This window comes from Notolepis coatsorum, assembly GCF_963971535.1.
Source record: "Notolepis coatsorum genome assembly, chromosome: 3".
NCBI lineage: Eukaryota > Metazoa > Chordata > Actinopteri > Aulopiformes > Paralepididae > Notolepis > Notolepis coatsorum.
The window spans coordinates 136,211,647-136,224,477 of record NC_140167.1 but is presented as its reverse complement, the minus strand read 5'-3'; the positions used below and the strand labels follow the sequence as shown (position 1 = coordinate 136,224,477).

The 12,831-nt window shown below is 41.0% G+C and overlaps 1 protein-coding gene across 1 annotated transcript in view; it reads right to left on the bottom strand.

The window, feature by feature from the left end:
- Positions 1–12,831, bottom strand: part of slc4a3 (solute carrier family 4 member 3) — a gene marked incomplete at both ends in the record, with an annotated part of 476,263 nt that overhangs the window by 43,017 nt on the left and 420,415 nt on the right. Inside the window, 3 exons of the mRNA XM_084311393.1 lie at positions 4,841–5,035; positions 6,836–6,984; positions 10,668–10,883. Of these exons, the coding sequence (XP_084167519.1) occupies positions 4,841–5,035; positions 6,836–6,984; positions 10,668–10,883 (560 nt within the window). The remainder of the gene's footprint in view (positions 1–4,840; positions 5,036–6,835; positions 6,985–10,667; positions 10,884–12,831) is intronic.

Here is a 12,831-nt window from a genome sequence, read left to right as displayed (position 1 = left end):
CATGGCATTTCCAGATTTTTTCCTATATTTCAAGGCGTACTCATTAAGTCCATTGACAACATGGTTTGACTCCCAAGCATTAGCATCTTGGAGAAAAATAGAAGAAAACATAGTAGCCCCACATAGACTGAAGGACATAGCATACACTAAACTACCAATCAAGCACTGTGAACGAAAATTTGGCCCCATAATTACTCATGCGATCCGGATATGGCGTGAATCACAAAAAAAAAATCCTAACCCACAAGAATGGCACAATCATACTCCCTTATTCAATAACAATGCTCTCTTAATTGGAAAACGACCTATAAGATTCCCTATATGGGAAGAGCAAGGCATACACTCATTAGGGGATGTTTTTAACAAACAGGGTTTTTGTAGTGATAAAGAAATACGCAAAAAAATTTATCTCACCAAGTCCACATGGCTTTTTCACAAACAGTTAGAGCTATGTTTGAAGTCTCACGGTGTTCCATTAGACAGACCAATTGAACACCACAGATACCACAAATTCTTCTACTCAAGAGAGACATCGAGAGGTTTTGTTTCAGAATTTTATCATCAATTACTAACGTCCTCGTATGAAACCCTCCAACTTGACTCTGTCTGGAGGAGGGATATACCAGACCTGGAAAATGACTTTGATTGGCAAGGAGCCTGGGCAAATGTCCGACTTACATCAAGGAACCCGGATCATCAACAAATCAATCTTAACTATATTCACAGGACATATTTGACTCCTATAAGACTGTGCCGAATGGGGCTCAAACAAGATTCCAAATGCACCCAATGTACAAATGGGGACGAAGGGACATTTATGCACATGTATTGGGACTGCTCACCAGTTAAGGCATTCTGGAAAGATGTGACCCAACAAATATCAAAACTCGTATCTTGGAATATACCTGTACACCCCTCGGTATTGCTGTTGAATGATGTTTTTGAGTTTGCAGTGAATCCACAGCTAAAGAGATTGGTTTTATCGGGTATCACAGTAGCCAAAAAGCTGATCGCATCACGCTGGTTTCAACCGGAAAAAATGTGCCGTAAAGTTTGGTTTCTTACATATCTCGATGTAATTTACCATGAAATATCTACAGCAAGAATTCTGGGTCTCAATGAATCCAAAATGTCAATGTGGTTAGAAGTGGTGGAGAGAATAAAAGCTAGCTTATAATGGTAGTGTCTGGTTAGGTGCGAGGGATAGTGGAGGTACTTCTCAAGGTGGGGTCCGGGAGGGGGGGGTTCGAGCTGAGCATATGTGTGTAGGTTTTTTTTTTAGATAACAGGCATTATGGGTATATATTATATAAAACAACTAACCAAAAGGTGATCTCATTGGATGTGCCCTGACAATTAATGCTTGTATATCTTATCGTGTGTTGTCATGTTTGTTTATATGTTTGTTTAAAAAATAATAAAAAAAGAAAATACAAAAAAAGAAAATGGGAGAAAAAGTGGATCAAACAAAAATAATGGACCAACATCTAAGAAGGGAGATCCCCCCTTGAATGGCCCTTCTAAGGTTTCTCTCCTCCACACTGCCTGTGGAGCATTTGTTTCCCTATTGTTAGGTTTTAGTGAGTTTTTCCTTACCTTCGCGTGGGATATGTCTGGGAGTGCTTGCATTCATTAATTAATTTGCATTTATTTTAAATTTGTTGGACCTTATGGTGTTCTTGTTTTGTTCTTGACTTATTGTTATGTTTCTTCTTGACTTGTTTAAAGAAGATGTGTCCGGCCCATGGGGACATTAACGTGTGTTACCAAGGCAGCTCCCCTGTAGGACTCTGAAGTAGGTGTCATGTTTCTCAGAAGAATTATCTCCAAGCCTGATGTAATATTTTCTCCCTTTGATATATGTTCTGAACCAGTTTAATACATAGTCAGAAAGACCAACTAATTTTTCTAGACAATTTATTAGGATATCATGGTCGATCATGTCAAACGATGCGCTTAGATCTAATAGGACGAGAATTGAGACTTTGTTTGCATCAGGGTTTATCACTAATTATTTTTGTAAGAGCAGTTTCAGTGCTATGGTGCGTTCTGAAGCATGATTGAAATTCCTCCATGATGTTGTTTTCTTTGAGAAAAGAGTTTATTTGTATTGAGACCATTTTTGCAAGTATCTTGCTGATGAATGGTAGGTTGGATATTGGCCTATAGTTGGTTAGTACATTACTGTCTAGTTTGGGTTTCTTTAGTAAGGGTCTTACGACAGCTGTTTTGAATGCGTCTGGGAAAATACCTGTCAGAAGCGATGTATTTATAATATTTAGGACATGACTTGCAATACTCTCGAATATTCGCTTAAAAATGCTGTGGGTATAGGGTCAATACAGGAAGTGGAGGAGTTACATTCCATGGCAGTTTTGTAAAGCTCAGTTGATGTAATGCAAGCAAATTTTCCTATGGTTACTATTTTGCAGGGTTTGCTGATGGTGTCCATGTTTGTATCAGGACTAATGCTGGCTCTAATTGAAGTTATTTTGTTATTGAAGAATAATGCTAGTTCTTCATATTTTGATGCAGATGACTGTGGAGGGGTGGAGGCAGTGTTGAGTAGCTGGTCGATGGCTGAGAATAATATTCTAGAGTTTCCAACATTTTCTGTGATAATCTTAAAAAAATACTTTTTGCAATAATTTTTGCAGGGTTTGCTGATGGTGTCCATGTTTGTATCAGGACTAATGCTGGCTCTAATTGAAGTTATTTTGTTATTGAAGAATAATGCTAGTTCTTCATATTTTGATGCAGATGACTGTGGAGGGGTGGAGGCAGTGTTGAGTAGCTGGTCGATGGCTGAGAATAATATTCTAGAGTTTCCAACATTTTCTGTGATAATCTTAAAAAAATAGTCCTTTCTTGCCACTCGTATTTCTTTGTTATAGCAGTCACGGCTTCCTTATATATATTGCAGTGGACTGTGAGCTTGGTTTTCCTCCATTTTCGTACAGATTCTCTTTGTCTGCCCAACACTGCTATTATTTAACCATGGGGAGATTTTGTCATTTTTTTTTTTTTTTTACCTTTAACACTTTCTGTGCCAATCACATAATATTACGTGTTTGCTCGCCAGCAGTTGAGCGCCAAACACGTAATATTACGTTTTTAGACCCTTTGATCTTTTTCCTCTGATCCCCGTTCTAAATCATCATCCGGGTCATTCTAGCCATCCCTGGGTCGTTTGTATAAGTTGGAATTGCAATGCCGATCGAATATCACCAGGTGGCAGTATCGTCTGTGTCTGAACTGGAATTGCATTGGCGTGGATACACGTCTTCCTTTTTGTTTTTTTGGTAGGGGCTCCTCCTCCTGCTTGAACAGAGATTCACATTGATCGCCTCAAAATTCCGTTGCCAAAGCGTATTTTACCATCGAAACGTGTATAGATATACACTGGTAATTGCGATGACTATGCAATCACAGTTTTGAGTTAAAACGACCCCCCCCCCCCCCCCCCCCCCCCTTGATGATTTTGTGAAGGTACATATGCACATGTTATATACCTTTGATTTGGGAGTATTTGGGGGTTCAGGGAATCAACCAGAACGATTCGGGCTTATTGCACATAACACGTTTTATCTCGCAATCTATAAAAAAAGATTGGATTATAAATCTTGGAAATGCGCGATGTTTAGCGTGTAATAAACTACAAACTACAGTGTGTAGAAACAAACAACTTTTTTCCATGTTGCACTACAAGTAGTTTCTGTCAAATGAGCCACACCATTGTCCCCACAGCTATAATACAGAACACACACACAGCTTTGCAAACATAGTGAAACACAGCGGACACGACTATTTTAAGATGGCCATCTAGCAGTAGAGATGGGGACTAAGCGTGGTGCAGAAAGTGTTAATGGAGCGACAGCATCCAGTGTATATGATAGTAGTCTAGATGGAAATAGGGGTCCACGCGCACCCCCCGGAACTTTTTATGCCACCTGATTTTTCTTAATCCTTAAAGTGTCTACTTTCAGAATCTGCCAGGTGCCAAGCTGAAATAATGTCTGAAAGGCTAAATTTTAACCCTTTATTGCACCTAACCCAAAACCGAAACATTAAAATTTTATGTGGCATAAAAAGTTCCGGGGGGTGCGCGTGGACCCCTATTTCCATCTAGACTATAGGGTGTTGTTGAGATTTTCAACCATGCAGTTTAAAGAACAGTCCAGGCTGGATGGTTAATTTGGTCTCATGATGTTTGAGAACTTCTCTTCTGCAATGTCATCTAGTACTCTTCGCTTTACAACAGTTACCTTTTTTGTCTCTGTTAAGTTTAGGTTAGCATTGAAGAATACACAGTGATGGTCAGTGATGACAACAAGGCTGAATATTGATAAAGTATCAGTAATCGAATTACCTATATCTGACCATCACTGTGTATTCTTCAATGCTAACCTAGACTTAGTGATGACAACAAGGCTGAATATTGATAAAGTATCAGTAATCGAATTACCTATATCTAAGTCTATGGTGTTACCATGTTGGTGAGTGGGTTCATTTACATGTTGTATTAGCTCAAAGTTGTCCAGTAGGTTGGTAAGCTCAATAGCCTTGGTACTGGGTACTCAATAGCCTGTACTACTGCTAATGCTACTACTACTTTGCTGTTAATGCTACTGCTACTACTTACTGTTGCTGCTAATGCTACTGCAGTAACACAGCTACTATTATCACTGCTGCCACTGCTATAACTGCAATTACTACTTCTACTACTACTACAACTACTACTAATATTCCTATTACTACAACAACAACTACAACAACAACAACAACAACAACAACAACAACAACAACAATTTCAACTGAAAACATAATCTGGATGAGTTACTTTGATGAGCTTGGAAAATGTCTCGTAGATAAAGATGAGGGAAATGAGGAAGGCGAAGATCTCCTGGGTGAAAGGTGAGATGTAGCGGACCAGGAAGCTGCCCTCTGCTGCCACCATCACCAAGACGATGAAGATGAGCCAGAAACCAATCCACACCCGGCCGGTAAGGTACTCGAAACCCTGGGCTTGGCAGAACTAGAGTCAAAGGGGACAGAGATGAATTGAGAATATAGTATAGGCTATTTAGTTGGATGGGAGACTGTCAGTCTTTTACAGTATTATTTTTTTTATCTAATCAGCTGAGGTTGTACTAAACTCTGTTTTTACTTGAATTTATAAGTGAAGTTGTCCTTTATGTGCTAAGGTTTAGGAAAGAGAGGAATATTTTGGGTATTTTCCTTCCTTTTTTTGTCTAAACTGGCTTTCATTGAGAGAAATGTATATGGGATAAGCATTGATTGATAAATGTGTGGAAATGAGTGTGCTTGTGTACGCTGGGAGCCAGAAATAATTCCCAATAAAGTCTGCTGATGTTTCCAGATGGTGTACTGTGAGAAGATTGTGACACACAGTGAAACGAGGAAGTGGAGCGCCATTTTAGAATCTACAGAAATCTACTCATTGTGAACACCCATGAACTTTGTTTGTTTAGGAAACAAACACTGGACCAACCGACCAACAAAAAAACCTGAACTATTATCGGATCAACCGCCGCCCGGTCGCGCCGCCCAGGAGGGCCCAGACAGTCCTCGCCCAGGCCTGTGGTCTTGTGTGCAGATGTGGTAAGCTAACGCTACTGTTATTTCTCTGTATTTTTTGAAAACTCTAGGACCCATGAAAGCCATTCAAATCCCATTGTATGATTTAAAAAATGCATGGTCTGCATTGTCTATTTGACGTTTTTTCTTAAAGATGCACTAAGATTTCCGATCAATCAAAATGGGCTGTATATTATGAGGGGTGGAAGTAACAAAAATTTATAAATTAATGTGTAACCGATTAAATTAATGTGTAACCGATTAAAATGCAATCAAATCAAATAGTCACTTGATGAATTAGCAGATGATTTAATTAATTCAGAACCAAACTGAGTAAAACATCATCAATCAAATGAAATAACAAACAAACACATAATTTAAATAGACTAGACTGGTTTGATCTAATCACCTTGAAATTCAATTCAGTGCACCGCAATTCCATTCACCACTTCCATCAAATCGAGGATACTTTCGTTGTTGACCGTTTCGTTAATGGTTTGTGCTCCATGTGTCAATCAATCTCTAGGTTTAACGAACCGAACTAAAGTGTTCTCGATTTGATGAAAGGGGTGGCGAATGGAATTGCGGTGCACTGAATTGAATTTCAAGGTGATTAGATCAAACCAGTCTAGTCTATTTAAATGATGTGTTTGATTGTTATTTCATTTTATTGATGATGTTTTATTCAGTTTGGTTCTGAATTAATTAAATCATTTGCTAATTCATCAAGTGACTATTTGATTTGATTGCATTTTAATCTGTTACACATTCATTTAATCGGTTACACATTCATTTATAAATGTTTGTTACTTCCACCCCTCATAGTGTATACTGCCCTGCAGAAGCTAACTGCAGTAATTACAATATTTTTCAACATTGAGTTATAAGAGTTTAAGCCACTGCAACGGCTTTGCCTGAAGAATTTACTACATGACCGGGACGTTCTAGCTTGTTTGCCGACAGGATTCGGGAAAAGTTTGGTCCGTTCGGAGGCAGCTTCCAGGGGAAGTACATACACCGGAAATTCTACCCCATACACACTTTCGGCCGTAGTGCTTTACCAGTCTTTATCTCACGGAGGAGATACAACTGGGAACGAGGTTAATAGTTACTGCAATTAGCTTCTGCAAGGAAAATACACCACATACAATTGACCTATCTCAAGCCCCGCCCTCTTTTCTTGATCCTCCAATCACAACCATTGCTTCCCTTGGACAAATAAAGTTTGTTTAAGCACCTTGTAGAAGGCTTCTTCAAACACCAGCAAGGGTCCTGAGAACCCTATGATTAGGAGGGGCTGTCCGCCAAGCAGTGCAAAGAGCACCCCGAGTGTCGCCGTGGAAATGATGAGCTCAGACACTCCCATCATGCCTTCCGTCTTCTCCCCTGACAGGTGGGAAACGGACACAACAAAAAAATATTGGGTGTAAGATTTATTTGTTTATCCATCCTTCCTTAACACATTGGTTGCCAGCCGGATATCACGATTTATCGCTTGGATGCCACCACGTTAATCAATGGGAGGACGAGCACATTTGCGAACGCATAAACTATATCTTAAATTATGGCTATGTGTCTAATACACCCGTCGCTTATCAATGACTTGCTTGCAGTCAACATGTACGAAGCAGATTGTTTTTTCATCAGTACATTTCCGTTTTATACCGTTTTGAATACGAGTATAGTTTCGGAGAGTTCTAGTAATTTCAGAGAAATTCCGCGAAAATAGCCATTTACTGGAATACACAAAACACGTTGTCATTTTCCGGCTGATTTATGAATAGTTTTCAAATAAACGCTAGATTATCGAGAGTATTTGTGTTCTTATGCACGATACAAAAGCGGGCTGAAAAATCATTCGTGCCGCGCTCAGCGCCTAACGCCACACACACACACACACACACACACACACACACACACACACACACACACACACACACACACACACACACACACACACACACACACACACACGTTGTGAAATCTGTGAAAAACAACTCTGATTAACCCAAAACTGGTAACATAGATTCCTTACCTCAGATCAGATGTTCTGCAAAAAGATGAATCCAATTCATGATCGCCATTCCAAATATTGATCGCGTTTATTGATCCAACGTTATAGTCCGAAACGCATAATCCAAGCTGCTTCCAGCCTCGCCAGTGAATCTGGTGACATGCCACTGCTTGCCAGAGATAGGAAAACCCTGGATATCGCTAATAAAAGAAATAACGATTAAATAATGAGAAATCTTGTTATTGGCAATCAACGCATGGCGGCCAATAACGAGATCTCTCGTTGTTGGCAACCAATGTGTTAAAATAATTAAACAATTAAATTGCCTTATTCCACCATACTACACAACTACACACAGTCTTTATTAGGGGTGTGGACATTTCTCGATTCTAAGATGCATCACGATGCGGACGTGGACGATTCAGTGACAGAAGATAATCAATTATACATTTTTTTATTTATTTATTTTTTTTCATTTTAACACTTTAAGTGCCAAAAACGTGTTTAGGCGTCCTTCCCCGCCATGCTCAAGTTGCCGAAGATGCCGTAACTCGTCTTTGATATCAATATTTCAAAAATCTGTGATCGGATTCATATTTCCCATCCGCTGGCCAGAGACCCACCAAAAAGCCCCACTGAACCCTCTAGCGGTTCAAGAGCGCCATCTGGTGGCCGATCGGCGCAATCGCCAAAGAGGAAGTTACTAGGACGATGTGCTATTCACCCATATTACTTCCGGGCACTCTGTATAGGTTCCGGCACTCTAGCTCGTCACAATACATAGCGATCCGTTGCCAATAACTCGATAAACAACATGATTTGGACGTATATACTATTATACAAGCTGGAAATGGACCCGATATTTCTACATCCCATAATAGGAAAATGTCTGTTCCACGCTCATCGCCCAACGGCGCGAGGAAGATACGGTAAGATTCAGCATTATTTTTCAATGTCTCCTATACTAACTGATCCAATGAACATATGACCCACACTAGATGAATGGTATAATGTTGCCCACGGAATTATAAACGCCCCCTCACCCATCCGGTCAACATCAGATCATACGTAGTAACTTCTAGAACCATGTCTAGTTGGAATTTTTTATATAGCGCCGATTGCCATCAAACTGTATTTCATCATCAATATAATGCATTTGGGGCTATAGATCACGTTCTGGAGAAAGCTGCAGAAAGAGATGAAAACATACTTATACATTAGACCATACTTTAGTATGAATATGTGAATGAAAAAGTTTAACGTTGCTTCACCCTGAACAATACATATAGGACATTGAATGGGCCCTAATAATGGCAATTTAGCAATAGAATTTAAAAAGTTATAGCTCTGCAAAGAAGGGGAACTTCTCCATAGACAAATAGAGCTGGCAACCTATGGTATATCATGAATTTAGCCTTAGGCAATCAAAGTGTTAATAAAAAAAAATGTACTCTCTTGCTAGCTTTTATGTTCTTTTACAATATAGCGCTTTGGGATTTTCTCCACAACTATAAAGCACCCTACAAATCAAATATATTATTATAATTATTGTATTATTAACACTTTGAGTGCCGGACCCGAATATAGTCAGGTTAACTCGCCGAACGTTCGGCGCCAGACCTGAGTATAGTCGGGTTTTGGTCGTTATTTCTTTTATTCGCTATTTCCATTCATAATCCATCGAGGGAGCCTGATGTTATCATTGGGTATGGGTCTGAGATCGCAAACGTCCAATACCGCCGCCTGCCGCCTTGCGGCCGGTATTGCACATCCTTGGAAACTCTCTGGCTTAGTCTGTGCGTCGATCTAAAAAGTTCGGTCTGGGTTTTCCTCGTCGGGCAGGACAAGCGTTTATAATGCATGGATTGAGGAGAATCAAGCACTCCCTGGTCATGTTCTTTGGTGGATTATGTTGGCAACACGATCAACATCAATACTTGGAATGGCGATCAGATAATAGGAATATTCTTTTTGGAGTACATCCTAGTCAAGGTAAGGGCTATATGGTATCAATCTTGCGTTGATCCAAGAATCCATTCACAGCGATCCGACCGTATGTGTGTAATGTGTGTGTAACGTATCCCGTTGGTGGCGATCAAAGCATGGAAAAAACGCCTCCCCTTCCCCCCGCCCTTTCATGCATTCATGATGAAACATAATACCGATAATATAGCGTTTCAGATTGATTGTTGATACAGGCGAGAAACGGCACTAAACGCTGCATAGCGGCATTTTCTGGGACTAGACAGGATTACTCATATTCACCACGGTATAAAACGGGAATGTATGGATGACATTTTGTTTTCTTTTTCACAAATTGAACAATAGATAGTCAATGTCAAATGGGCAATAGTTTTATATCCATAGCTATGATATTTAATAGAGTTTGAGCCCTGCAAACACTGCCATGTATCCGTATACTTTAAAGCGTGGCCTAATTACCACACGGTACACAGCGACCTCTGGCTCTGAAAGTAGTATGAAGCTAGTGCTCTGGTCATGCATCCACTCAACTCATAGAAAATACAGCATCATGTTTGTATCTGTATCATGCAACACTAGTAAAGACATTTATTTTGACATTCTGATTGAAGAACTTTCTAAATAAAAGTTAATTTATCTGACTGCTTCTAGTAATTGATGAAAAAGTAGCCATGTGCAGTAATATAGATTATAGAATTGAGGATGTAATATATTATTGAGCTGCATCGAGATGCATTGTAGAATCGATTCGAATTGTGGACAGCTGAATCGTAATCGAATCGTGAGGTCAGTGAAGATGCACAGCTCTAGTCTATATATCCCTCTCAGAAACACATACACCTGGGGGTCAGAGTACAGGGTCTGTGTGGTGCCCCTGTTGAATGAGTCACCCTCCAGTCTCTCCAACCACCAGGCCCTTTGCTGCCCACTCCAATGACCATTTGTTTACCATAAACACACTCCATCCCAGACTCATTGAAAAGGATAGTGTAATCAAATAATTAATGTATCTCTGAGTGTGACGCGGCTTTCAGTTGCCCCCCCCTTCACCATACAAAACTCCTAAACCTACCCAGGAGGCCCCCGAAGGTGATGGTGGGTGACAGCGCAGCAAAATAGATGAAGATGATGGCGGCGATGCACTGCATGTCCACGGCGTCCTTGATGTCGCTGACGTAGTGCGGGTAGCGCCTGCGGATGTCGTGGATCAGGCCTCCGAAGGGGATACCCGAGCGCTTCAGAGGGTCCACCTCCTGGTCCCCCTCCTCTTGCTCCTCCTCGATCACCTCTAGGGGTTGGTTATACATAGGTTGTTAAGTTTTATGTTTTATGTTTAACGTCACTTTAAAGGTAGAATACATAATGTAGTAGTCAAACATCAATCAATTACAAGTGCACCCCATTCATCAAACATGTGAAGCCCTGAGTTAGAACTGTTAAAATAATGGCCTGAGGGGGTAGACTCTGAGCTGCAGCACCGGTTTCAACACACAGACTGGAGTTTGTTTGCCACCCAGCCACCCTGGACTCCCTCACAGACATTGACTCCTATACCTCGTCCGTTGTTGACCACAACAACAATGTTCCCACATTGACAGTGTCACCACCCTTATAGAGATGACTATATTCCCCAATCAGAAGCCGTGAATGAACAGTGAGGTCTGTAGATCTGGTGCCACGCAGGGCTACTGTTCAGCCATGGCTAACAGGAATAGGGGAATCAAGTGGGCCAAACACAGCCAGAAGCTAAGAGTTGAAGAGCACTTCAACAATTCAGACCCTCGGCACATGTGGCAGGGCTTTGACAGGGACAACCAGGAGGCGCCCACCAAGGTGCCCTCCCTGCTAATCTCCAACCCCTCACTCTCTCCCCCACCGATGTGTGTACCGCACTGAGCAGGACTAATGCATGTAAGGCAGCTGGCCCTGATGGCATCCCAGTCCATGTGCTCAGGAACTGCACTGAGCAGCTGGCCGAGGTTTTAACTTAAAAAAGAATGTACAATAGTGCTGTATATACCGAATTAATATATATATATCTGTACTCTGAATATACCTGCATATAATCCTTCTATATACAGTACCTACTTATACAACTGCATGAAACCCATATAGCTCTTTATGATAGCATGTACAATAATGCTGAATATACCATATATATATTTATTCTTAACGTATGTATATATATATATATAAATATAGATATATATATCCACATCGGTCTGTACTGTACATACCTGCAGATAATCCTTTTTACATATATGTAGATACTATATCTATACCTGTATCACTGTACATCAATACTACAATCTACAATCTGTGCATACATCTGATTAGCACTATTACTCAGTAGTACTCATTTATATATTTTATACCCAGTTGAATGACCTGTACATTGTATATTACTATTGGACTTTACTGTTACATTTGCACTCTGGTTGAAAGCCAAATACATTTTTGTTGTACTGTACTTGTGCTGTATAATGACAATGAATTTGAATCTAATCTAACATAATCTAAACAATAGGCTATGTATATAACCTAGTTATATTAGTATTGGCTGAGCGTCCCGCTCTGAGCCTTATGAGATACCCCTTATCTCCTATGATACCTACTGTATCCCAACGAACAACTACATGCACCCACACCTGAATGGGGCCCCGCCCCTATGGAGGCGTAGCCTATATAACCATGACTCTGGTCACCAAACACTCTTCCTCGCCAAATCTCGTTCCAGGAAAAGATCCCTCAAGAGGGAACTCAGGGCCGCGCAGAGCGGGACGTTCAGCCAATACTAATATAACTAGGTTATATACATAACCTATCGTTATATATCGTATTTGCTTATCGCGTCCCGCTCTGAGCCTTATGAGATATGGGTTAGAGCGGACGCGAGACCCGACAGATGTACCCCCTGAGGACCCGTAAGCCCACATCAAGGGGTGCGGGGAGCCCTGTCACCCCATCCTTCCTAGTGAAGGGGGGGCGCAGTCAACTCCACCTGAATGCGAACAAGAGGGAACCAGAACCCCTTGAACACACCGTACAGGCGGAACCACGTGTGACTCAACACACTGTGGCCCATACCCATACACTCCTGCTACCCTACCAAAGGACGGGAAGCAAGAAAGGCCACAGACCCCAGAACCGCCTGGGAGACAGAACCCCCGGTCATGTCCATGAGGTAAAACCTTACAAAGGGGCCCGGGGAGGACCATGAAGCTGCAGCACAGATG